This window comes from Carassius carassius, chromosome 22, assembly GCF_963082965.1.
Source record: "Carassius carassius chromosome 22, fCarCar2.1, whole genome shotgun sequence".
NCBI classification, from domain to species: Eukaryota; Metazoa; Chordata; class Actinopteri; order Cypriniformes; family Cyprinidae; genus Carassius; species Carassius carassius.
The window spans coordinates 12,164,449-12,191,243 of record NC_081776.1 but is presented as its reverse complement, the minus strand read 5'-3'; the positions used below and the strand labels follow the sequence as shown (position 1 = coordinate 12,191,243).

The window sequence follows — 26,795 nt, the reverse complement described above, 5'->3', positions numbered from 1 at the left end:
TGTGGTCAGTCAGTAGCTATATCGGAAGTAATGGGGTTGTCATATGGCCCGATGGCGTGGATTCACCATGGCCTTTGATTTCTGCGTTCTGGTTTAGAGGTTACTTGTTTGTGTGTTAATGCTTGTACTGCACCCTTGACTACGGCAACTAACACAAAAGCGAGTTGGGCCGTTCTCAAACATTGACTCGATCTGTCTGCTTTGAGGAACTGTTGCATCACCAGGCAACACCTTGTAAGTTTATCTGTCAGATGAGTTGTGGTAGTCCGGGAGGGAGTACAGAGAATCGGACCGGAGCAACAGGGTCAGCTTGAGCTGTAATGATGGATTGCCAAAGCTAACACAGAGAGCCCATCTGCCTGCAGGCAGGAGCGGATCCACTCAGATGGCCATTGTGCTGCTGAATTCTGTGTGTCTGAGAGGGAATGCACATGCTAATGTGTTGTTGCTCATCGATAGCCTAAAAACAAAAGCCGGCTTTCAACTCAAATCTCATTTGTATTATGACAGTGTTCAGACTAGGTTCAGCGGCTTGCAAGCGGGTGCTAGGCGGTCTATTGATAGTTTGAGAGAAAATAAAAATATTTAACAATTTTTCTAGTTATCATGTAAACTTAAAGGGATACTCCAGCCCAAAAGGAAAATTTTCATTAATCACTTACCCCAATGTTGTTCCAAACCTGTAAAAGTCTCAAGCCTCCCGGTTTTCATCCAAAATATCTTCAATTGTGTTCTGAAGACAAACAAAGACATGGGGGTAAGTGATTAATGACACAATTTTCATTTTGAGGTGGAGTATCCCTTTAAGATACGCCAATGTTCAAAACTTTGAGGTCAGTTAGATTTTGTCTTAAAAAAACAAAAACATATATTATTCAGCAAGAAAGCATTAAATTGATAAAAAAAAAATATATTAAAGATATGTATAATGGTGCAAAAATATATTTATTTATTTATTTAAAAATCTTATTGGTCTTACAAATTAAATTTAATTGAAAGTGTCTTAATGCTATGTTTATACATCTAACATTTACTCTGATAGTGGTTAGAAAGTAAGTTATATTTCCAGGTAATATTTTTCTTAATTTCCTTGGACAATAACAATGAAAAAAAAATATTTTCTTGTATATATAATGTACAGAGAGAGAGAGATACCGTTTTTTTTTTTTTCAAGTTAAATGCCTTGTACTTTTCAAGGACTTAACCCAATACCCAAATTAATAGTGTAATGCAATAACAAACCCCTTCTGTTTATTAATCGTAACAGAATATGATAAGATCTTTTTTTTTTTTCTTTTTTTTTAATAAGCATGACCTTTACAAATCCTTTGATACCCATCTCTCCACAATTTTTGTTGCTTTTACTTGAAGTGACTGCTGGAATATCTGCATGCTGAGCATTCCTGTGTGCATTTGATCTAATCGTTGAGAGCAGAGCAATGCACGCGCACACACACACACACACACACACACACACACACACACACTCCTCTCTCGTTCACACATCCTCACTGCTCTTTAGTGGAACATTGTAATCAGTGGCCTTGACTGAATTTACATGCCTTGTTTCCACTTCTCTCTCCATATATGGAATATTTTTAGCCCTCTTTCTGTGTGTGTGTAGTAGGTCGTAGTTCAGAGCTGCTGTAAGGAACGGAGCCAGGAAATGTGTGTGCGTGCATTATAGAGGCACTAGTGTAAACCAGCCAGAGAGAATGAGGAACATAGCTGCAGGATAAAAGTCTTCAGAGCATATGTGCCAGCTGAAACTCGTGCACACAGTCTGGTCTGTCTCAAGCACCTCAGTTCAACTCTGCTGCATCAGCACACATCACCTCTCCGGGCCACTCCCAAACCCCGGGTGTCCTCACCGCTGACTTCATGCCCTAACCCTCTTCTGAAACAGGCACACATGCACAATGTGGCCCAGCAACAGCCTAGAGGTACATAGGGCTGATGAAGAGTGAGAAAGACATCAGGAATAGTAAGAGATGGTTCACTGCCACTGGGATTCTCAGAGTGAATCCTCGGTTTGCAAAAAAACATTATTCATGGATTTATAGCTAAGCAGGGAACTAGTGAAGCAACATCCACTTGAGTAAAGAGAACAAGGTGTTTGTGTGTTTCCACATGCAGACATTGGCCTTTGACATTCACTGCTGAGACATATTGTACATTGTTCATCCAAAAATTATAATCAGCATCATTTTTTCCCACTACTTTTTAAAATGTGAAAAGTAAAAAAAAACCTGAACAAACCTTGCGTTTAGACACCTTTAAGAGACTTATTGAGGGCTTTTAGAAGTCGTCTTTGATCTAATTTTGTTTACCTTTTTTTTTTTACGTGCCTGCATGTTGGTTCATGTTTTTCAAATATTAATAAGCAGTGAAGCCATTGTTTTTGTAAGAAACGGTAATAAAATATTATTCTAAACTACCAAGTTTTTTTATATAATATAGATTAATGGTGTTAAGGTATTTTTTTATAATAAGGACCGTTGTCAGCTTTTTTTTTTATATATTCATGCCACCTCCCCACACCGCAATAGAAATATAATAATTCAGAAATTAAAAGCATTCTCATCCTGTAAGAGTTATATTCAGGTCAATGAATTCATATTTATGTATGCATTTATGTCCAGTATTCACTCGTTTATTTATTGCTCTTTATATCAATCTATCTTTTTACTTCTTTTTAAAATGAATCAATAGATCCAGACACACAAATAGAATATTCATTTTGGGTGAAATATCCTTTTAAGATCCTCTTTAATCTTTTCTGTTAACTAGTCTCTTCTCAACAGATTTCTACCAGAGACTGCATTAGCTGCCCATAATTTCACAGCACACAGGCACTCATCTAAATTCATGATTCTTTCTTCACTCGTCATGGCTCTTGTTTATTTAGCTCAAGTCTTTTTTTTTTTTTATTCACACGGAGGCATTAGGTAAACAAATGATCTCTCGTTGACCAGGACAAAGCCTGCTGTATGTGACGAGTCCTCGTACAATGAGATCACTCGTACCTCGTGACTCCCATCACCTGCCTGTGCTCAGTTTTCAGTCTTCTCCTCTCCCTCTCATCAGGCTATTGTCTTCCTCTCACAGTTGATCAGCATCTTAATGGTTTTTCTGTTGTTTAAGCCTGTATGTGGATCCCTGTCCAAACCGAGCTCTCATTAATGAATCTAGGCTGGGTGAAGTGCGAATCAAAGAGGATGATCAAAGGTCACCCGAGCTATGAAGGTCCTGAAACCCCCGCACCTGTGGGCAGCGTCGCATGATTTTCACACTCTCCGCCACCCCTGCACTTCCCATGAATTCACTGCAGAGCCAATTGCCTTTAATTCGGCCTTTTGTTTCAACACAATTGTTCTTCAACCCCCAGCGATTTTCTCAAATCCCCTTGGTTGTCATCTATAAATCGTTCTATATTCATGCCGGTAGTTAACTGCTAGGTAACTAGTATCCCAGCAACATCGGAATGCTTTCTGATCCTCAAACAGTGAGTGCAGGTTTCACGTGGTCATTGCTCTTTTCATATGCACACCTACGCAGTTTTCAGGGCAAGGAGAGCGATAATGACATGCAGTGGCTTGTTTATGTCATAAACCGATGCAAAACCTGTAAGAGTCTTTCAAATGGAATTCCCCATCAGCCACTGGAAGTGAAAGTCATTTAGCACTGTGTCAACATGCTCTTGTTTGAGTATCGTAGCATTTAATGGCCATGGTCTTTTCTCTTTGTTTTTCCCTCTCTTCCTTCTCTCTCTCTCGCTCTCCAGACTGTTCAGTTTGTCCAAGGGATCTTTGTGGAAAAGTATGACCCCACAATAGAAGACTCATACAGAAAGGCAAGTTCTGCATCATTTTTATTGTGCATAAGTTGTCAAACCAATGTCTTTTTAATGGGTTCCAGACTCAAAACCCAATTTATTGTTTTCTGACCTTTTCCTATCCCAGCACATTCTGTACAGTAACACATGAAAAGGACTTTTCCAAATATAGTCTGTATATATATATATATATTTTTTTTTTTATATATAAATATATATATATATATTATATATATTTTTGTTGTTGTAGGAACCATGAAGTAAGCCATACTGCTTTCATAATATTTATTTGTATATTTATACCTCATATCATTTATTTGGACTGAAAAAAAGTTTTCTCACATTTGCTACCTCTTATCTCACAATGTGTACATGTTTTCTGTTACGACAAATAAAGTCGTTTAATATCCCACAATTGCAATTGTGACATGATACTCTTATGAGACTTTATATCTAGGTGCGGTCACCTTATTGAAGTTTCTGCAGAATTTCACAGACAAAAAAGATCCATTGTCTATTGTTAATATCGCAATGCTGTTTAAAGCACAGCTCACACAGAGAGGGAGTTTTAAACCAAGCAGTTTTCTGTAACCTACTTGAGCCAGTTATGAAACCTACATGGGAAAAACTTTCACCCTCTCATGAAATAAATAATATAACAATAAACAGCTGCACATCAGTTCAATTCTATATTTATGTCCCAAAGTGTTAAACTACCTACAGTTACACAAGACCCAAATGGTGCAGCACTTTGCAGGAAAACTAAATGGCTCCCATTATAATCAATGAAGCTGTCTATAATGAATGAACTGGAAACACCCATCTGTGACACTGTCTGCGGTGTATAATATAGATTTCCGCTTATGTCAGATTTTTTCTTTTTTTTTTTTTTTTTTGATTGCAATGCAGGTACATGATAGAATCTCTATCAGTTGGGAAAGTTTAGCATCATATATCTGACCATTTTTAAATACTTAAGTAATTTTGTTATTGATTTTCTGTTGTTTCTCTGTCTTTGCAGCAAGTGGAGGTGGATGGACAGCAGTGTATGTTGGAAATTCTGGATACTGCCGGAACGGTAAGACGGTTTGTGATCAGAACTTTGTTTAATAACTTACAGATTACAGTAATACATGCATCTATGCATTTTAAAGGGTCAATGATTTTTCAAGCCAGTCATACTGTTACATGCAAATGGTGTTTAAATGTCCCCTGACGTCACAGCCAAGATAAAATCTTGTATGGTAGCTACCAGCATCAGTATACAGTCTACCGTGTTAACTTCTAACTATCAACCTGGAGATTAAATGGATGGTTTGAATTCAATGGCATTAAAACTTTATTCAAAAACATTTTAAAATCAGATTTTTTTTGTAGTTGTTGAAACTTTCTCACAATGTAAATCAGTCCGTAGCACAGCTAAGTGTGTTACATTTGCCCCCGGTCTCCCCCTACTGTAAGTTAAATGATAAATAAGCGTGTGCATGTGCATCCTCGTGGTCATCCTCGTCTCATGCAGGTGCAGGAGATTAGAGAGCGATTTTCAGCCCTATGGGTCATAAGGGAATATTTCCAGTTCCACGAGCCCCTGTTTTACAATGAGTTGTGGTGACAGATGGTGAATGTTGTCCTTGGGCTCTCTGCCCCAGAATGGAGTCACGGTCAAATGAAACGGAGCCAAAAAAGCTGAGAATATTCCTGTCAGAGCTGTAAACTACAAATTGGCTACAGTTTTTGTACAGTAGGACTGGCACTTGATCTGAAATGGTCAAAGTAGTATTCAATCTAGTGCTAGTTGCAAAAAAGGAGACTCCAAAACTCAAACTTAATTAAATCCTGAAAGTGGGTGAGTTGAAACCACAAAGTCAATGACTTGTTGTGTAATGCTGAATAAACTGCAAATGCCATACAAGTATTACGGCTGTTAAAATGAACATTCACTCACCTTCATATTGAGCTTGTATGACTTTGTTTAATCTATGGAAAAGATGTTTGGAAGAATGATCATGATGCTCTTTTTCTTGTAATCAAAGTAAATTGTGACCAGCAGCTTTCAAGCTCCAAAAAGGATCAGAACATTTTAAAAATATCTTCATGGAAGAAAGCGAGACTATACAATTCTTTTGAGTTTGTTTTGTGTGGATTTCTCCCCCACAAATCCTGAGCTCGTGCCCACTCACTAGCACATTTAATGGGACTCTAAAAATCATCATTCTCCTCCATAGTCTTCTTTTACTAGATATATCACACGTTACTTTTAACAGCCATCTTCAGTCTCCACGGGTTTCAGAAGCTCTGACCACATTCAACACACTACTAAACAAAGTTATACTTCGAAAGTGCCTCTGGCCTTATTAACTTCACACCTTATCCGGATCAATTGACATGTAGCTCATATCTGAGTCAAAGTTCATTTAGAACCACATGTTTGGAGAGTGATTCTTCACAAAAAAGTGCTCTGTGCTCACTATGAATGTTTTGAAGCATTTTTTAGATTTTTTTTTTAAATTGTCTGTCGGTAACTCAACTTCTCCATACACTATCTGAACACTTCCTCACTTCACCTCCTCTTTCTCTCCCACTCAGGAACAATTCACAGCCATGAGGGACCTGTACATGAAGAACGGCCAGGGCTTTGCACTAGTATACTCCATAACAGCACAGTCCACCTTCAATGATCTGCAGGATTTGAGAGAACAGATTCTGCGGGTCAAAGACACTGATGATGTGAGTCTTGTCCAGCACTCCATTTCCACTACAGAATCTCAAACTGTCTGCCCTGCCTTTACCTTTCATCTCACCCTGTGGTTTCTCACACCCACCCTGAGCCCTCATGCTTGCCATCGTCAATAAGGGTGACCTTTCAGCTGTGAAGAGGCTCGTCTTTGTTGACATGAGTACAGAGTTTTTCTCTTTTAGTCAACCTCTCTCTGTTTGACAGTTCTGGATGATGTTCTAGAAATAGGGATAATGATGATCCGATTTTTTTGTTTGCAAAACCATATGAAATTAACATTAACGTAATCATACTCGCTAAAAATCAACAACTTTAATTGAAAATGATCGACTTCCTTTTGCAAAAATAACTACAGTATGTGAGAACGTGCCTTCAGATGTAGTGTTTTTTGTCACTAGGCTTATATTGAATTACGGCCAAGTTTGTTGAGAGGAAATGAATCCGTGTGAAAGGTGTGTGTGTGTGTGTGTGAGAGAACTCAGTTTAAACGGTTTCTGAGAAAGATGATAGTGTGATGACCTCAGTTGACCCGCACTATATCTGTCCACTTCCTCAGCTCAGCTGATTTAACACAGGACGTTTCAGTTATTTATTCTGCCTGGGCTACTTGCTTTGGTTTTTTTATCGTTTACACAATATGTCAGTTTCCTTGTTGGTTTGAAAGTATCTGCTGAAAACAACAAAAATGCAAATGCTGTGTCTTATAGTTTCACTTCCGCTATAAGATCTGGACTCTCGGTTGAAAAACTGAGAGTTATGTGGGAGTTTTTAGCTGCGTTTATGGAGTTGTATGCAAATATAAATGCATCTAGAGCCTCGGAATGACCAAAGGGGTTTTGTCCATCACTTTTTTTACTGTATCTTTTTCAGTTAAGGAATCACGACAACTGTGGCCCCCTAAGAATGATTTCTGCTAATATAGCAACACCGTTTCAGCTAATGCCTCTAAATAGCTCCCTAGATGAAAAACATATAGAGACGCATGGAAATGGTGACCATGGAAATTTATATTTTAACTGCTGTTTTTTTTCTTTATTATAATCGAATCGGTTGCTTTATTACTTCTTAGTGGTGTGCTGAAAAATGCAAATGAATTGGCTCTTCTCAAACAGACAATGACTTATTTGTTCTAATCCCTAAACCATTGTATTATCACTTGATTTCTACAAGGCATCCTTAAATGATTCTTGAAAGTAAGTGTATTTTTTTTTTTTTTTCAGGTGCCGATGATCCTGGTGGGTAATAAGTGTGATCTGGAAGACGAGAGGGTGGTCGGGAAGGAACAGGGCCAGAATCTCGCCCGTCAGTGGAACAGCTGTGCTTTCCTGGAGTCCTCTGCAAAGTCCAAGATTAACGTCAATGAGGTGAGCATGACTTAAAGATGGAAAAGAAGGCCTGCCTTAACGTACTATGCTACAAAAAAAAATCTAAAATCTCATAACCTTAAAATTAAACCTTAAATAAAAACCTTAATATTTATTAAAATATATATTTTTTTTTAATCTTAGGTAAAGCTACATTCAGTAGGCTGTATATGGGCATGATCTTTCCCCAGTTTTTCAGTTGGGGTGAGGCTTGGGTTGTCTTCTGACGTCAGCATGGAGCTGCTCTTCTCTGCTGAGGTCTCAGAACAGTGCCATTGTCAGCTAGCGATATCTCTCCAAGCAAAGCGTAGTCACACATTAGCAAAGCAGGCAGTCAGCTGCAACAGTTGGACACAGAGCTTCCTTTTGTGAGCAGCACGACTCTGCCTACGTACATGACATAGAGCTGCTTTGAGTTCAGTCAGTTAGAAAATCCAGCTGGCTTTAGCAGAATGACTGGTATGACGGTGTTCACTTAGTTCTGCTTACAAGCTGAGTTATATGAAACCCCTGTACTGGTCTGGAGTCAGTCTTGTAGTTTATTAGAGGTTACCAGAAGGCAGAAGGTGATGGTTTGAAGTCTTCAGCTTTTTTTTTTTTATCACGCTTGGGCATTGCTCCAGGATTATTCATTTACTTGTGTCAAAGCGCAGACCTGCATCATCATTAAAGTCTCCCGTAAGTGAAGTCCAGATACTGATTTAATGGCTCTTCGGTTGGAGCTCTCTCAATAAGATAATGAGGAACTTCAGCTGCGAGTGACCACAGTCGAAGTGATTCATCACTCTCCGTTAATGCAGCCAGAGCCATTTACTTTTCACAAGCTATCATGTTTCTTCTCAGTCACAAGATCCAACAGTTGGATTGGTTTCTTATTTTTGAAGCCCAAAGTGACTAAAATCCAACTAATAACCACTATACAATTAATAGCAGTAGGAAACGGCACATCTTTAAATCTTTTAGTTCAAAATAACTGATTTGCTGTACTATTCAGAAAAAAACAACAACAGATTTTTATGTGTTCAAAGAGTGAATCGCGGTGATTTATTATAATTTTTTTTTAGTAAAATATAAAATAAATGTTCATTTAGTTTCATTTACTTTAGGCCATTTGATTGACATTTCTTTTATTCAGCACGTTCCAGATTATTATTCAACAACAGTTGATCCTGCTTCGCTTGAAACTGCTCTCTTGGTGGATCAAAATTACACTTTCAAACTTTTTTTTTTTTTTGAGTTAATTGCATAAAGGTTATGTTTTCATGGACAAAACAATTCCAGAAAACACCTAGACAGTAAATTACAGGATTAGAAAGGAAATTTAATGCTGGCATGGCTCTCTCTCTGGCTTTGATTTGCATCTATATCTTTTTTGTTTTTCAATTTTCCATTCAAAGAATAAAAGAAAAAAGCCATTTATTAAGTTGAAGGGGTTTCGGCAAGTCCATTTTCTCTGTTAGACTGCACAAGTTTGTTACTTTGTGCTGATTGTCAATACCTTTTAGGAAGGTGCATCCTGTACTTCTGTTTATCTGGCGTTACTGAGATCATACTGTGTTGCTTTGTATAGCAAAGAATGGATTATGAGCTTATCCTTCTCAACTCGCATCCCAAATCTGCCTCTCCAACACACAACACAAGGTAGCAGAAATCTTATTACAAATCCTGCTATATCACACATCAGTAGCAAACATGCCATTGTGTTTCTGGCTGCTACACTAGTTTTTCTCTGGTCATTTTGTAAAAGCTGCAAATGTTGTGTAGAACTGATTAATAGTTTTTCCCTCTGGGAGCTGAACATCTGTGTGTGGAAGTGTCCACACCTCAGACTTTGTGTTTTCTCTGTTTCAGTCTAGGGCTGAAGTACTCACCCCATTTCGGGAGCCAAGCAGACACATTACATTTATTTGTAAATGCTGAGTCTGAGTTGGAAGCTTGGCTTCATATAATTCTTATTTTATTTAGCAGATGACATGGTTTCCACATATCATTAGACATGCAAATAAAATTATAAAGTTAACTCCGTTTAGTTAGTAGGGGTGTGTCATGGTGACTTGACTTCCAATAATAGTGAAAGTTATTATTACAACTGAGAAGCCGCAGATAAAAACATGAAAGCTGTTTGTTTTACTTCAGGAATGTATTTTAACACATTTATGAGTTAAACAAATGCAGGACAGCCATTGATTTTATCTTTCTGTCCATGGGAAATTATTGAAAAATGTGGGACATTTGATCATGGTCTCTATATGACAGATTTATTATTTTGGTTTGGTTGTGTTGTTTTTATTTTATAAATAATTGTCTAAACTGTAAAATGACTTTGCATAATATGCATTGAATAGTGAAAATGTCAGTGATTTCATGTTGAAACCGTCATGGAGCTGAAGAGACACTTTAAAGTACAGGAAACACTTAGACCGTTATCATGAGAAATGGTAAATTCTGAGACTCATCTAGTCTGATGTCACTGACGGTTGTTGTGTGTGTGTGTGTGTGTGTGTGTGTGACTGCAGATCTTCTATGACCTGGTCCGGCAAATCAACAGGAAAACTCCAGTACCTGGAAAGGCCCGCAAAAAGTCTACCTGCCAGCTGCTCTAATATACAGCTGTTCTTTTGCTCTGAGCCAGGTAAGATCTCATTTATGATTGGCTGAGCAGAAATGATTGACAGCTCATCACATTCAACGTTCTAAAGCCCTTTTTTAAAAGCTTTAGGTTATAGAAACTGATAAAAAATGGGTTCTGTTTAAGATCTAAAAGTAATTGAACTTTTATTTCACCCTTTTTTTTTCTTCCGGTCTTGCTGCAGGTCTGATTTACTGCTGTCTTTCAGCAGTGCCAGCATTCCGACGTTACTAAAACTTAACATCGAATGGACTTTCCTATGTGGTGATGCCCCTTTAACATACCAACCAACCAACCAACCGACAACCAACCAATGGATTCAAGGCTACAGTACCATGACCGTTTTTTGCACATAGATAACATCATCACTTTCCAATGTCGCGAGAAAGAGATTTTTACATATAAATATATAAATATATATTCTAACTGTATGCAACTGAATAAAAAAAATGAAAATGAGTCAACGAATACTGAGCTAGACAAAAAGAATTTTAAAAAATACAGAGCCTACACGCAGTGTTATCGCTAACGGAGACAGTCACCGTTGTAAATGTAAGGAGGGAATGTCGAAGCAGGCTGTGCACGTTGTCATGGCAATTACAATGATATTTATAAGCACCACTATTTTAGCCAGAGAGGAAGTCCAAAGAGCTCCTATATAAACCATTCTTACATCTAACTTTCACTCCTTTTTTTTTTTTTTTGTTGATGAATATTTTGTAACTCTGTTTTGCTTTTATTCTAAAAAATTATTGGTTTGCCTTTTTTCTTTTATAAAACGACTAGATTTTTGCTCTATGGAGATGTTATATTCACAACAGCTATTGATGAGTTTTACAGTAGGAAATACCTGTGGATACAGTGATGTACATGTAAAAAGTTAAAAAATATAATTTGTTTTTTTTCTGTCACTTATCATTGTCCTTGGCCTCAGATGTTGCCTTCAGATATGTTAATATCTTTTTCGTGTCTCTCTTTTCTTGATTTTTTTCCTGAGGATTCATTTCCACGATCTCATACGCCACGTCAGGTTTCTTTGTTTGGTTTGCAAAGAACTTTTTACAGCAGGCTTTTTAAAAAAAAAAGGGGTATTCAGAAAATAAGGGTTTGACCATTTAGCTTTAGTATCCATCTGAGTTCGTCTTTTGGGTGGTCTCACAATAAATAGTCAAATCCCGCTTGACAAAGCTGATCCTGATCAAATGGAGGACATATATTTTAAAGAATTGGGTTTTTAATACACAGGAACAACAAAATGTACAACAAACTATACTCAAACTGTGCTCTTGCTTGCTGATGCATCTGGTTTAAACGGAGGATATGAAAACCAAATATTGGATCCTGTCAGTAAAGACTGAGGAAAAGATGTCTGTTAGTGACTGTTTTGACTTTGTAATAATTTGCCCTGTTTTCTGTCTTCGTTACTGTTGGTTTAACTGAATGTGGGAGTGTGGGGACTTACAAAAAAAAATGGGAAGAATTGATTAAAAAAAAAAAGAATTGTACATCAAGTGCAATCATAATCTTGTTGATAAAGGAGGTGAATGCGCTCTGTAGAGCAGTTGTAGCATTCGATACTGGTCTCTTTAAACATCGAAATGACTCTTCACAGGGTGCAGCATGCGGTATGTACACATAATGAATTGTTTATGAGTGCTTTGAGGATTTGCACTGTGTAAAGTGAAGAACATGACTCCTGGGGAGTGTCCGAGCAGCGGCGGACACAGGTTAACATTACAAGTCGTGTGTTGTTCTGATTGCTGCAAGCAAATGCCTTGATGCTTTTTATGTTATGAGGGGGAAAAAATGAATAAAAAAATTAAATGAAGCAAAAAATCTTTCTTGTGAGGGCCAGGATTGAGAAAGAAGTGAAGTGTTTCGAAAGGCAGCATGGTCTGATTCTAATGGGGGGGCGGATGTACAAATGTCAAATTAAAAGCCTTAATTAAAAGTGGTGCAGTTTTGTATAACCGAACATCTGTAGTTTAATCAATTGGATTTGCATGGAAAGTCACATGCAAAGCCAGTTTTTGCCACTTGAATGTTTTGTGACTTGTTTCGGCATTTTCTGTCAGTCCAATAAAAAAACAAAACCGTTCTCTACCATGATGAACGTTTGCTGCAAAGCTATTATTATCTGTTTAAGACTGATCAGAACTGGAACTGGAAGAGAGAGAGAGAAAAAACAGGATGACTGGCATCTTTCACTTCCCAGAAACCTAATGGAAGGGTTCTGGCAATATGGTTTCCTGCAGACGAAAAATAATGGTCTTGTATCTGTGTACTCCAGCGCTTTATCCACTGATGATATGTTCAGATGCTGTCTGCATTCTAACCTGTGATTTCAGACCTTACATCACTTCAGAATACACCATCATTTAGTAGCATACACTAACAATTTACAATTAATTCAAAATAAAAACAAACATTATGTAGCCTACAAGCCACAAGATTAGTTAGGTCTAATTTGTTGACAACCCAATGTAGTTTGCAAAAATTCAGAACAACATTTTCATACATCATATATATATATATATATATATATATATATATATATATATATATATATATATGTGTGTGTGTGTGTGTGTGTGTGTGTGTGTGTGTGTGTGAAACCCTTGAGCACAAAACAAGTCATAAGGGTCCATTTTTGTACATAAAACATTCAACAATAAGCTCAATAATAAATAAGCTTTCCATTGATGCATGGTTGAATAGGACACTGTTCGGCTGAGATAAAACTATTTGAAAATCTGGAATCTGAGGTTGCAAAACGATCAAAATATTGAGAAAATTGCCTTTAAAGATGTCCAAATGAAGTCCTTAGAAATGTGTATTACTAATGATAATACATTTTTTATATATATATTTACGGTAGGAGATTTACAAAATATCTTCAAGGAACATGATCTTTACTTAATATCCTAATGATTTTTGGCATACAAGAAAAATCAATCATTTTGACCCATACAATGTATTTTTGGCAATTGCTACAAATATAACTGTGCTACTCAAGACACACACAATATATATATATATATATATATATATATATATATATATGTGTGTGTGTGTGTATATATATATACACACACACAAGCTGACCAAAAGAGGTTATTTTGTCACTTTAAATATTGTATTTCAGACTATTTAATGACTTTTCAAATAAATGTAAACAAGAAATAACCATGAAAACGACATAAATCTAAAATACAACATTGACAAATATAATATCAAACCATTATTTTGACAAACAGGTACGGTAATCAATTTAAAAGTGTAACATAAAAAAGTATCCTACTGCAACGACCATATATTATTATTAATATTAAATGTTATATTTTATTTTTTGAGTGCGATATAGCCTCCAGTACACGAGATGGCGCTGTGCTCTTGTTTGTTTTCCAGACTACATCCGATACACGAAGAAAGGTACATGACATGTGGTAAACACAGGAGTGCTACAGAAGTTGTAATAAGGATTTTGACTTTTTAAACGTTTGATATAATCTCATGAAAGCATGATATCGCAGAAAACACGTGTGACACAGGTGTGCGTGGTTTGCATTTGACCTCCGCTCGCAGTAAGAGAGCATTCTGAAAAACAATGTGCTGAATTTAATTTCAACGGAAACGGTTTTATCATGAATCTCGGCGTTATTCTCGGGTGTTTTAGTAGAGCTAGTTTGTTTCGGAATAAGGCGACAGTTTACCTTTGCAGAAGCCTGTCAGATGTCCCCATCTCGTCTGGTGGCAGTCAGCCCAGCCATGAGGAGGAGAAGCCCAGGAGAACACGCAGAGCTCCGGGGAAAGCGTCTGTCCTGCTGTTCCCCGGACAAGGCAGTCAGTATGTCGGGATGGGAAAGGGACTCCTGAAGTATGGAAATGTCAAAGAGATGTTTGCTGTAGCTGAGAAGGTGCTTGGCTATGACCTGCTGTCTCTGTGCTTAAATGGGCCCGAGAAAGATCTGATGAAGACGGTTCATTGCCAGCCAGCTGTGTTTGTCTGCTCACTGGCTGCTGTGGAAAGACTGAACCATGAAAACCCTGCTGTAAGTTACCCATAAGATCAGTGTACAGCTAATCTGTTAGGACTGGCAGTGGCATCCATGTATGATTAATATGTGGTCAGTATTAATGGCAATCTCACTGACCCTCAACTGTAGGCTATTGAGAGCTGCGTGTCTGCAGCAGGTTTCAGTGTTGGGGAATTTGCTGCTTTGGTCTTCTCAGGTGCAATGAACTTTGCTGAAGGTAAAGCTTGTTATTAAACATACAAAATTAGTACTAAATGGCATTTTTACAAGTGTGAAAAATACATGCATTACATTTATCCTCAAAAAATATATATATATATATATTTGATTTTTATTTTTTTTTAATTTTGTTTTTTATTTGAAAATTTTGAAATTGTATTTTGCGTAAAGTAAAAAAAAAAAACTATTTATCTGTATTCGTATCATAACACTTAAGCACATTTAACCCCTACAGTCTTGTAATTAGTTACTACTATTACAGTAATTTTTTGTTAATTGAAATAAATTAAAAAATAAATATTAGATGACAAGCTTAAAACTGAAATGAAATCAGTTAAAGTACTAAAATCACTAAAACTTAAATAGAATTAAAAAAAGAATAAAAATGTTAAAAGCACAACAAAATGGCTAAACCCCTAACTAAAATTATATATATATATATATATATATATAAACAAATAATTTTGTTTATTATTATAACTTCTAAATCACCATAAACTAAAGGCAGTATAATAAATACTGTCATGATCTTTAAGTACATCATCATACATATCATTGTTTTTATCATCATAGTAATGACTTGTTGTTGTTTTTCAATACAGTAATAAGCATTGTAATTAAAATAACCTCACAATCCACAAAGTCTCACCATACCTAAAAGGTGCAAAATATTTATTTATTTTATTTTTGGGGGGGTAAAATGTAATCTGAACATCTAACAGACAGTTTTTGGAAGATTCACCCACATTCATTTCTCATAGTGGTCCTGTTCTCTGCTCACAGCTCTGTTTGCAGTAAAGGTGAGGGCAGAGGCAATGCAGAAGGCCTCAGACCTAGTATCTAGTGGCATGTTGTCTGTGATTGGCCGACCTCAGGCCAAGTACAAATATGCCTGCGTCCAAGCCAGAGAGCACTGTTTGTCTCGCGGTATCCAAGAGCCTGTGTGCGCCATTGCCAACTACCTATTTCCAGATGGGAGAGTGATAGCTGGCCATAAAGAGGTAAGATCCATCATTTGAAATCGATACAGAGCTTTGTTCATGTGAAATATTTTAGGTGTGTTGTTTTGTCTATTGAAGTCAGTTCAACTCTACTTAATCATTTACAATAAGTATACAACCAGAAGCATGCTTTAAACTTCGTCAATTTTGATTTCATGTTGACTTTCTGATAAGATGAAGTCTTAACTGTTAAGCCCCGCTGTCCTTTTAACAATCTATCTCTCCCACAGGCTTTGGATTTCCTTCAAAACCGTTCCAGAGAGCTGAACTTCATGAGAACACGGCTGCTGCCGGTTAGCGGGGCCTTTCACACAGCGCTGATGGAGACAGCGGTCGAGCCTCTAGGAGACGTCCTCAGAAAGATAGAGGTACGGCGGCCAGAGATCTCCGTGCACTCCAATGTGGACGGCAAGCGTTACATGCATGACAAGCACGTCCGCGATCAGCTGACCAAACAGCTGGTGTCTCCGGTGAAATGGGAGCAGACGCTGCATGAGATTTATGAAAGAGCCCAGGGGCAGGAGTTTCCTCACACCTATGAGGTGGGACCTGGCACACAATTGGGCTCAACGCTACAGAAGTGCAACATGAAAGCCTTTAAGAACTATACACATGTAGATGTTGTATTGCCACAGGACTGATCAGTGATTTGCAGTAAAACTGTAACATTTGGTTTTCTTCGTGCAGATAAATACAAACAAACCCAAACACTTTGTTTTCATTTGGAAAATTTTATTGCGCTTGTTGGTTTAGAAAATCTAGCTTCCTTTAGTAGTGCCTTTAGAGGAAGAGGTATAACTATTCATTGGCCCAATTATCCAGCAACAGACTCAAAACACACACACACACTCAAAAACAATCTTCGACTTGCAAAAACCATCAAATATATGAGCTTACATCTGTGAGCCAGCACGTCATTCAAATCAGTTATAAAAGAGAATGCAAAATAAGCATTTTCTTTTAAAAATCAACCTTGGTTACATTTGAGCCAAAGACCAGCTCTTGACCCCCTCAGTGTCACATTCAGCCTTCATAATCATTCCAAGTTATGAGGAAGATAGACACAGTGAGCAGAAGTAAAGCAGACGCTAATATGTATGTGGTCCTGCGAGAGCAGTCAGAAATGTGCAAGTTGGATACCTGAGGAAAGATCACCAAAAAAATAGAAGTTAAATTAGTTTATTTCACTTAAATACAAGGGTTGCCACTTTCAAACCTGACCTGAAAATATCATTTTTTTGTTGTTGTTGTAAATTGTTTTTTTAAGCCTAAATAAATTCATTGAAATTAACAAAATCCTAAACAATAAATGATATTTCAAATTTATATTGTATAGTTATTCATGGCTCTACAGTGTTAATGTGGCTAGAAATTGTGCTTTGTGGATACATATATTCTTTAAAAATTCTTAAAAACGGACAGAAAAGATAATAGAAATGCATTCAAAAACTGTGGGATCCCTCTGACTTTAAATACACTAATGTTCAAAAGTTGTAAATTCTTTAAAGAAATTAATACTTTTATTCTGCAAGGATGTTTTAAATTGATCAGAAGTGAAACAAAAGACATTTAAAATAATATATTTCAAATAAATACTGTTCTTTTGAACTTTCTATTCATCAAAGAATTCTGAAAAAAAAAACAATTGTGAAAGAAAATTAAGCAGCACAACTGTTTTCAATGTTGATGATTATAAGTTATTTTAAATGATAATATTATTACTACTTTTATTACTAGTTTTTGAATGTATTTTTGGTTAAATAAATGTTACATATTTGTAGACCCCAAATAAATATTGTCCTTACCCAGGCTGCACACTTCTTGGCCTCCTGACAGCCATTTTGAATCTGTGAAACAAGCCAGGATGTCCTCAACATTGGCATAATATTGGACCCCCAAACATTGCCGAAGATCCTGCTGAAGACAGTTTCGTTATTATAAACTTAAATAGAAATTAAACTACACCTAACCCTTTCATATTATTCAATATCTTCATTCAAAACATCTTAAAGCATTAGTTCATGAGGAGGTAAACTCACCCAGCGAACGCTCTCCTGGTTAGGGCATAAAGATAAATCCCTAAATTCAGGGGTGGCCATTGGACAGGCAGTTCTTCACGCCATTTGTAGTCCAATTGGTCCCCTATCTGAGCCAGCTGTCGTCCAATAAGCTGGGAAACTCTTGATATTCAGACCAAAGAAGACTTGTGTGTCAACTACTGTACTGTGTTTTACTATATAATACTTCTGAACAAATGATTACCTCATATTGATGGTATAGAGAGTGTTGTGGTCGACCTCACCAGGTCCAGCCTGGAGGGATGTGGTGTTTCTCGGCTGTCTCGTTTCTTCCACCATCATGTTCTGAAAGGTGTGCAATCATGTTTATTATGAAACTAATTCAACCCGTCTCTTGCATCACATTTAGCCCTCCATTTGCCTCAATTCCATTTTCTATTTCCTTTCTCTGCCGCAGCTCTTTATTTTGTTTGTGTGGAGGAAGAGAACTTTGTTATTGCGTCCTGCCCTTTGTGGTCTCACGTGATCTGATCCTTTTCAACGAACTACTGTAAACACTCAGCCTATGTGACCTGAGGACATTGGGTGTGGCTTTGTCTGTTGCTGCCATAGAACATGAGATCATTTCAAGTTTCGAAAAACACCTGTAGCCATTAATACAGCTTCCTGCAATGCTAGAGGACTTGGAAAAATGGAAGGACACAGACATAGTTCACAAAGCACCATAAATGCTGATTCAGTGCTTGTTGATGTTATGAAAGAGCATGGGATTCAAAAACGTTTGGATTATTTATAGTATAAATAATCAACACATTCATCATTTATGAGGGTCTAGTACAAGAAAGCAAAACATGTTTTCATTCTCCTTTATGTGACTGTTGAAAACATTAGGTTTGATGCAAATGCTCATTCAAATCAGCCAAACTGCTCAATGCCAAAAATATTTTTTCTTTGTACAATTACATTGTTTATCGCCATAAAACCTAAAACGGAGTGTGAATAAAAATTTTTGTGTGCGTGTAATAATACTGACTATTATGTCAAAATAAACTGTGACGCAGAAATTTCTGGAGACTTCAGTCATCATCCCGAGACCTGGAAAACATCCAAAATAATTTTAAATAATCCTAATTTCTGACTTTTACGTTTCTAAAAGCTCTCTTTATCACTTAATCTGACCTTTCACATCAAAACGTTTTTCATTTAAATATAAGGCCATCTCTGTATAGCTACAAAGTACTAGTTTGTGTACTCAAGCTTGCTGCCGATTATTTTCTAGATTATTAAGTTTTTATAAATATTTGTATGTTTCTAACTGCAAGTTTCACTGTGCACTTATTTACTGTCAGCGGTTGACTTGTTCCCGTTTGGCTTGACAACAAAAGACAGGTGGAAAACAACAACATAATGGAAAACAAAAGCAAGATCTTACCTTGTTTGTAGATTAAAACGGACGCCGCCCTGCAACATTTCAATATATCATTTTAATATAAGGCAGATCTGTTAGTATTATTTGTAATAATGATACAAAACCGAATAAATATTTTCTCAGACTTACAGCAGCGTCCTTTAATCTCGGTCTCTTCCTGTGATGTGTCCGAGTACAGTGATCACCTGGAGCCACACCTGCAGCCAAACACAGGAAGCGCAGGGTGTCACTTTCATTTCTGGCCAACAGAGGACACTGAAGGGTCTGATGTCACTACATTCATTTATTAAACACCGATCTAAACCATTTAGATGCATGAGCTCATGTCTTAATTCAGTCTGCTGGGCCAAAAAGCAAACATAGAGGATCTGAACCTTTCTTACAATTCAAAAACCCAATGCCTTTCATCTCGTTTCTATCTCTGGTAATCATTGAGATGCTTAGTAATGGACGGTGCTGTATTTTTTTTTTGACACATTCATGATTCATTCACCTTAATGTATACAACGCCACCTGGCTGTTCTGCTGATAAATACAATTATTTCATTTATTTATTCTTGTTCTCTTGTTTATTCTGATAGCACACATACATCACTGAGAAGTCTATTATTTTCTGCAAGATGTATTTTTAGAGTGTTTTCTGACCTGCAATATGTCTATAATGCTAACAGATGTCAAATAGACTTTTAGAAAATGTCATTAAGATGTTTATGATTTAGAATGTAAAATTGACATCTTAGAAACGTCTATAAGATGTTTGTACACAGCAAATGCTTTCCAGATTTAGCTATGTTTAATAGACATCTCATTTATTTCAGTATTTCAACTCAAATTGTGAAACTTGTGTATTAAATAGATTCAATGCACACAGACTGAAGTCGTTTTAAGTCTTTGGTTCTTTTAATTGTGATGATTTTGTCTCACATTTAGCAAAAACCCACCAATTCACTATCTCATCAAATTAGAATAGGGTGACAAAATGGTCTCTCAGTTTGGTTCACTAGGCTACACAATCATGGGGAAGACTGCTGATCTGACAGTTGTCGAGAAGACTATAATTGACACCCTTCACAAGGAGGGTAAGCCACAAACATTCATTGCCATAGAAGCTGGCTATTCACAGAGTGCTGTATCCAAGCATGTTAACAGAAAGTTGAGTGGAAGGAAACGGTGTGGAAGAAAAAAATGCACAACCAACCGAGAGAAATGCAGCCTTATGAGGATTGTCAAGCAAAATCGATTCAAGAATTTGAGTGAACTTCACAAGGAATGGACTGAGGCTGGTGTCAAGGCATTAAGAGCCACCACACACAGAAATGTCAAGGAATTTGATGAACCACAGACAATGTCAGAGGCCTCTTACCTGGACTAAGGAGAAGAAGAACTGGACTGTTGCCCAGTGGTCTAATGTCCTCTTTTCAGATGACAGCAAGTTTTGTATTTAATTTGGAAACTAAGGTCCTAGAGTCATAGCCCAAGTTGCTTGAAGTCCAGTTTTAAGTTTCCACAGTCTGTGATGATTTGGCAATGTCATCTGCTGGTGTTGGTCCATTGTGTTTTTTGAAAACTAAAGTCACTGCAGGCGTTTACCAAGAAATTTTGGAGCACTTCATGCTTCCTTCTGCTGACCAGCTTTTTGAAGATGCTGATTTCATTTTCCAGCAGGATTTGGCACCTGCCCACTCTGCCAAAAGCACCAAAAGTTGGTTAAATGACCATGGTGTTGGTGTGCTTGACTGGCCAGCAAACTCACCAGACCTGAACCCCAAAGAGAATCTATGGGGTGTTGTCAAGAGGAAAATGAGAAACAAGAGACCTAACAACGCAGATGAGCTGAAGACCACTGTCAAAGAAACCTGGGCCTCCATACCACCTCAGAAGTGCCACAAACTGATCACCTCCATGCCACGCCGAATTGAGACAGTAATTAAAGCAAAAGGAGCCCCTACCAAGTATTGAGTGCATGTACAGTAAATTAACATACTTTCCAGAAGGCCAACAATTCACTAAAAAGTTTTTTATTATTATTTTTATCACTTTTATTATTGGTCTTAATGAAGTATTGTAATTTGTTGAGATAGTGAATTGCTGGGTTTTTATTAAATTTGAGCCAAAATCATCACAATTAAAAGAACCAAGGACTTACACTACTTCAGTTTGTGAGCATTGAATTTATTTAATACACAATTTATTTAAATATCACAATTTGAGCTGAATTACTGAAAGAAATGTTCTTTTCCACGACATTCTAGTTTATTGAGATGCACCTGTAAACGGAGTGCACAAGTTTCACTGTGCACTTATTTACTGTCAGCGGTTGACTTGTTCCCGTTTGGCTTGACAACAAAAGACAGGTGCATAATGGAAAACAAAAGCAAGATCTTACCTTGTTTGTAGATTAAAACGGACGCCGCCCTGCAACATTTCAATATATCATTTTAATATAAGGCAGATCTGTTAGTATTATTTGTAATAATGATACAAAACCGAATAAATATTTTCTCAGACTTACAGCAGCGTCCTTTAATCTCGGTCTCTTCCTGTGATGTGTCCGAGTACAGTGATCACCTGGAGCCACACCTGCAGCCAAACACAGGAAGCGCAGGGTGTCACTTATGTGACGTGTGCTATCTGGTCTCTCACTCTCTCTTTCTCTCTTTAGTGTTTGTATGTTATATGTAAATATATCTACCATACATGTGAGTAATAGAAAAACCATTGCGTGTAACCTTAGATTTAAAGAAACCACTAAATGGTCTTGACACACATAGGCCTACTCATTTTTATATTACCTTTATTTTCCACATTTTAGAATAATAGTTAAGACATAAAAATTATCTTATCTAAAAAAACTATATGAATTAAATTAAATTGAGTTGCGTCCTGAGATGATTTTTAAACCTTGTCTGAAGAGTTCAAATATATCCTTCACACTTGAGTGGTTTTTTCTGCATTGTCTGCTACAGTGCATCCATTAAAAGGATTCACAATTCTAAATTGCTTTATAAAGAAATTTAGACGTAGGCATAATTCTGTAAAATTTCAATTATAAACCTTAAATAAGGTTATTTATTTATTTTTCAGGTTATTTATTTAATGAGCTTGAACTTTTGTTATGAAAACAATTTGAGACTTTTGTTTTGAAAAGTACAAACAGGAAGTGCAGTTGAGCAGTGGCTTCACACCGTTATGGACCATAGTGGTAAGGAGGGAAATTTATAGTTTTCATTCGCAGGTTTATTTTCCCCAAAACATGTCGCTTGTGACCACAACATATCTTCGCTGGGGTTTTACACATGCTTGCATATAGATAATTGAGCTACATCATGAATGAGCCCAGTTTAAGATCTTTTCCTTCATCACCATCGGTTATGGCCTCTATGTCAATGTGGCGTTAATCTTCCTGAGTGCATTTGATCCCGTTTTTTCAGTCTCTAAAGAAAATATCAAGTGTAATGCAAACAAAAACATTATGTTAAAGCCTGTATTCCTCGTTGTTGTTAAATATAATCTAAGTTGATTCAGTGTGCGCTGTATTTTGCCTGTTACCATGTTGTTTTACTGCTTCGTTCGTTCACAGTAGAATCAGTATCAAGTTCACATCAATATCAAGTCTTATTTAAGTATATGTAAGTATAATGCCCACGAATCAATCCAGACTGCACGAAGTTACTATTTATATATATATATATATATATATATATATATATATATATATATATATATATATATATATATATAACGTTAGTTGTACTTAGATGTGTAAGTCTGTTAATAGGTTAAAATCAAAACGTTTGTGTATTAATACCTAATGAAGGCAAAAATAAACTATTCATTTGTCCATCTTTCCTTGCAGACGATATGCAGGGTACGGACGGGCCGTTAGGTGGTCCTGATGTCAGAAGGAGGATCCCAATCAAACTTCTTCCCAAACAGACCAGGAATAAACCTGCCCCACGACCCCAAAGACCAGCAGGACGGTTACCGTCCAAAGCCCATGCTGGAGAGGAAGGTATTGTGTCTATATTTTTCATTTCAAATAGTTTGTATATTGCATTTTTCACGAGCATATTACCGTATATATTATGATGGACTACAAATGGGGCTTTCTTCTGACCTGTTTAAGGGTTAAACATCAAGCAGGAGGACCGATTCGATTGTGGCGTGAAAGCTGGAGACGCGTTTGCGAGTCAGCGTCGGTTCCCACAGCAGCTGTTCTGGGATTACAAGGTAAAGTGTACATTTTTTAAGAGTAATTTAGTCACCACTCAGATGCTTGTTTAAGAGTTGTGAACATTCTTTGTCTCTCTCTCTCTCTCTTTTTTGGCTAGCTGACTTTGATTGGTGAAAAGGATGAAACACCTGTTCATTTCTGTGACAAATGTGGACTGCCAATTAAGACATACGGCCGTATGGTGAGAATAGTTGACGTGTATAATGAATGCATACAATCTGCAAGTGACCGCTTTTTGGTGACATGAATTAATCCTGCCATGACTCATTTCTTTGCAGATCCCGTGTAAACATGTTTTCTGCTATGAGTGTGCATTACATCATGAAAGGAAGGGTGATAAGATGTGTCCAGGGTAAGAAGCACTACTCACTACTGTACAATCTCTCTATACTATAATAGAGAATAATTCATATCTTGATGCAGACATATGGCTGGTTGATTCACACTACTATTTAAATTTCAGGGTTGAGATATTATTGCTTTTATTCCACAAGAATGCAATTTAATTGATCCAAACTGACACTAAAGGCATTTATGACATTACAAAAGTTAAAATATTACATAAATGCTGTACTTTTTATTCATTATAGAATCCTGCAGAACAACTGTTTTGAAAATTGATAGGAAATTATCCCTGGGTAAATCAGCATTTAAAAATATATAAAAATAAAAAAAGCAATTATTTAAGTTTTAATAAGATTGCACAATATGTCTGTTTTTACTGTATTTTTGATCAAATAAATGCAGCCTTGGTGAGCAAATTATATCTTTGTTTTTTTTAAGGAATTTTATATATTTTTTTATATAGATAGATGAATAGAATGAATACTCTATATTGAACGATTTTCTAAGGCTTTTAACCTAAGCAAATTCAAAATAAAATGTTATATGCAAGTAGTAAATTGCAAAATACAGTAAACGTCTTGTTAAAATAATAATCAAAAAGAAAAATCATATTTAAGCTAAGTAATACACTAATATTTACCTACATATTTTGTGTTAAAACTCAAAACTAAAATACCATTTTTGGAGCTTTGGTGAAAATTTTTGTCATGCTGCAGTAAAAATGCTGAATCAGTGTGAGTTTGAGCTTATCATTTTTAGCACCATTTTAGAAAAACTATTCACAAGACAAAAGGGGTTGTGAAACAAGTCAACTCGTAACGGCCAAATTAGTGTTGCTCAAACTTGCCTTTTTAATTGAAATATTTAATATATTGTACAGCCCTAGTTTGTGCTTGTCAGTGTTTAATAGATGTTTCTTTTGCATATGTCCTCTCTGTTCCCAGTCTAAACATGTACAGCTGTACAGACCCGGTCCAGCGGATTGAACAGTGCCAGCGTGGCTCTCTCTACATGTGTAGTATCGTTCAGGGTTGCAAGCGCACCTATTTGTCCCAAAGAGACTTGCAGGCTCACATCAACCACCGGCACATGCGGTCCGGCAAGAGCTCCAGCAGCCGCTCTGATTCTCTCCACCTTCCTCCCGCCTCTGAGGTGTCCGACCGCTTCCGTGTACCCCCGCCTCACCTACCAAAGCCCCATGTGCTCATCCCTCCTCCTCTGGGTCATCAAGGACACGACCCCTACAGTCAGCCTCCCTCTGCCTCCCATGATGATCTCCGACCTCCGCAAGGCCAACCGCCTGGAGATATGGGACCATCCCGCTCTCTCACTCAGGAGACCTTCCGCATCTCGACCGTCACCACGCGGAAGCACAGCAACCTCATCACGGTTCCCATCCAGGATGATTCCGCGAGCTCCGGACCATCCCGCGACCCCCTCCCCCAGCCCGGCAATGCTCCGCCCCCTCACCATCACCCAGGAGACTATTCAAGTCAGCCCATTGTGACCCATCCACATCACATGATGGCACCTCCTCAGCAGCACTACGGCCCACCGCCGCCCCCTCCCCCAATCAGTCACCCCATGCCGCACCCAGGACAGGGCTCAAACACACCTCACATGGTTTTCAACCAGGCCCCTCCGCCACTCTCATCTGTTCCCCCTCCCATCACCCCGCCTCCTGGACACCTCATTGGTCAGATGCCCCCCTTTATGAACCATCCTCCTCCAGGGCCACCCCCTCAGCATGGAGGTCCCCCTGTCAGTGCCCCTCCTCCCCACCATTACAACCCCCAGTTTCCCGAGGACAAGAGTACACTCAGCCCACCATTCAACCAGCCTGGGGGCTTGAGTCCAGGAATGTGGCCGGCACCCAGGGGTCCCCCTCCTCGAATGCAGGGTCCCCCTCCACAGGGGCAGATGCCAGGGCCACATCACCCCGATCAGGGCCGCTACAGACCATATTACCAGTAATAACATGGTTTTGTTGTTGCTTAATAAAAGTGATTTAGTATGTAAACCTGGCAGGGATTCCAATGGATGTTTTATAGTCTGAAACATTATTACCTGTATAATAAAGATCATACTGAATGGTGTTTTAAATCTTCTTGTCGTCAGATATTCAAACATTTGCTTTTTAATAATTCAGCCCATCCATGCTGCATTTTAGGGGCTTTTGTTGAATGTGTTGTTTCTTGAATGTAATCAAAATTAAATGCACAAATTAAATGTGTTTTGTGTTCATTATCTACTATCTAATCTAGTGTCTTAAAGTTTACTTTTTTTTTAATTTCTGACAAAAAAAATTACTTTGGGTTTCAGTCTTTATTGTCTTTTTTTAGGGATTCTAATGTTTGAAGACTTAGGAAATAATGTTATTTACACAAACACACACACATAACATCATTTATATCATATACTTTTTAAATATATAATTGGTAATTAGGTCAAAAATGTATTCTTTTTCCAGTCTTAATTGGTTGTATTTGTAATTTTTGTAAAACCTTCATGTGTCTCATAATACTCTACATATTTGCCAGCTAAAATACCATATATATATATATATATATATGTATGTATGTAAAATGCAGGTAATATTTAGTTCTTTTATTCAATTAAATTTGTTTTACAGATGCATTCATTATAAAAATCATCTGTATTTACATGTATGTAATGTTTTGTTGTTTAAAAAAATCATAGTACAGTAACTTACATAACATTAATACATACATATAATATTGACAAGTTGGTCTCTCGACAGAGAACATTTCTAATCCAACGTAAATGTACAGATGTAGTAAGTAAAATAAGATTATAAAAAAATAACATTTTGTTGGAAATTACGTGGACTCCACAGGAAACGAGCAATCGCGTCACGCTTGTCAAGATTTTGATTGGTCGGCTAAATAGCGACTTCGGAAATCCACCCGCAGTCCTGAAAAGCGTA

At 37.3% G+C, this 26,795-nt stretch overlaps 4 protein-coding genes across 5 annotated transcripts in view; 3 read left to right on the top strand and 1 right to left on the bottom strand.

Moving 5' to 3' along the window:
• Positions 1–12,403, top strand: part of rap1b (RAP1B, member of RAS oncogene family) — a 43,563-nt gene extending 31,160 nt beyond the window's left edge. For both annotated transcript variants that reach the window (XM_059505314.1, XM_059505315.1), the window contains exons 3-8: positions 3,785–3,853; positions 4,857–4,913; positions 6,422–6,562; positions 7,793–7,936; positions 10,453–10,568; positions 10,750–12,403. In XM_059505314.1, the coding sequence (XP_059361297.1) occupies positions 3,785–3,853; positions 4,857–4,913; positions 6,422–6,562; positions 7,793–7,936; positions 10,453–10,539 (498 nt within the window). In that variant the 3' untranslated portion in view covers positions 10,540–10,568; positions 10,750–12,403. The remainder of the gene's footprint in view (positions 1–3,784; positions 3,854–4,856; positions 4,914–6,421; positions 6,563–7,792; positions 7,937–10,452; positions 10,569–10,749) is intronic.
• Positions 12,404–13,975: 1,572 nt separating this feature from the next.
• mcat (malonyl CoA:ACP acyltransferase (mitochondrial)) lies at positions 13,976–16,530 on the top strand. The gene is made up of 4 exons (XM_059505312.1): positions 13,976–14,617; positions 14,732–14,819; positions 15,605–15,822; positions 16,053–16,530. Exons 1-4 carry the CDS (start codon positions 14,210–14,212, stop codon positions 16,461–16,463), a joined length of 1,125 nt encoding a protein of 374 aa, XP_059361295.1. The 5' UTR covers positions 13,976–14,209; the 3' UTR covers positions 16,464–16,530.
• A 3-nt stretch (positions 16,531–16,533) lies between these two features.
• On the bottom strand, positions 16,534–19,489 carry bik (BCL2 interacting killer). The gene is made up of 6 exons (XM_059505313.1): positions 19,399–19,489; positions 19,273–19,301; positions 18,085–18,185; positions 17,862–18,002; positions 17,628–17,739; positions 16,534–16,962 (listed from the first exon to the last, which is right to left on the bottom strand). Exons 3-6 carry the CDS (start codon positions 18,180–18,182, stop codon positions 16,846–16,848), a joined length of 468 nt encoding a protein of 155 aa, XP_059361296.1. The 5' UTR covers positions 18,183–18,185; positions 19,273–19,301; positions 19,399–19,489; the 3' UTR covers positions 16,534–16,845.
• Positions 19,490–22,417: 2,928 nt separating this feature from the next.
• On the top strand, positions 22,418–26,081 carry cbll1 (Cbl proto-oncogene-like 1, E3 ubiquitin protein ligase). The gene is made up of 6 exons (XM_059505311.1): positions 22,418–22,471; positions 23,126–23,281; positions 23,396–23,499; positions 23,601–23,684; positions 23,782–23,855; positions 24,793–26,081. Exons 1-6 carry the CDS (start codon positions 22,459–22,461, stop codon positions 25,820–25,822), a joined length of 1,461 nt encoding a protein of 486 aa, XP_059361294.1. The 5' UTR covers positions 22,418–22,458; the 3' UTR covers positions 25,823–26,081.
• Positions 26,082–26,795: the final 714 nt, after the last annotated feature.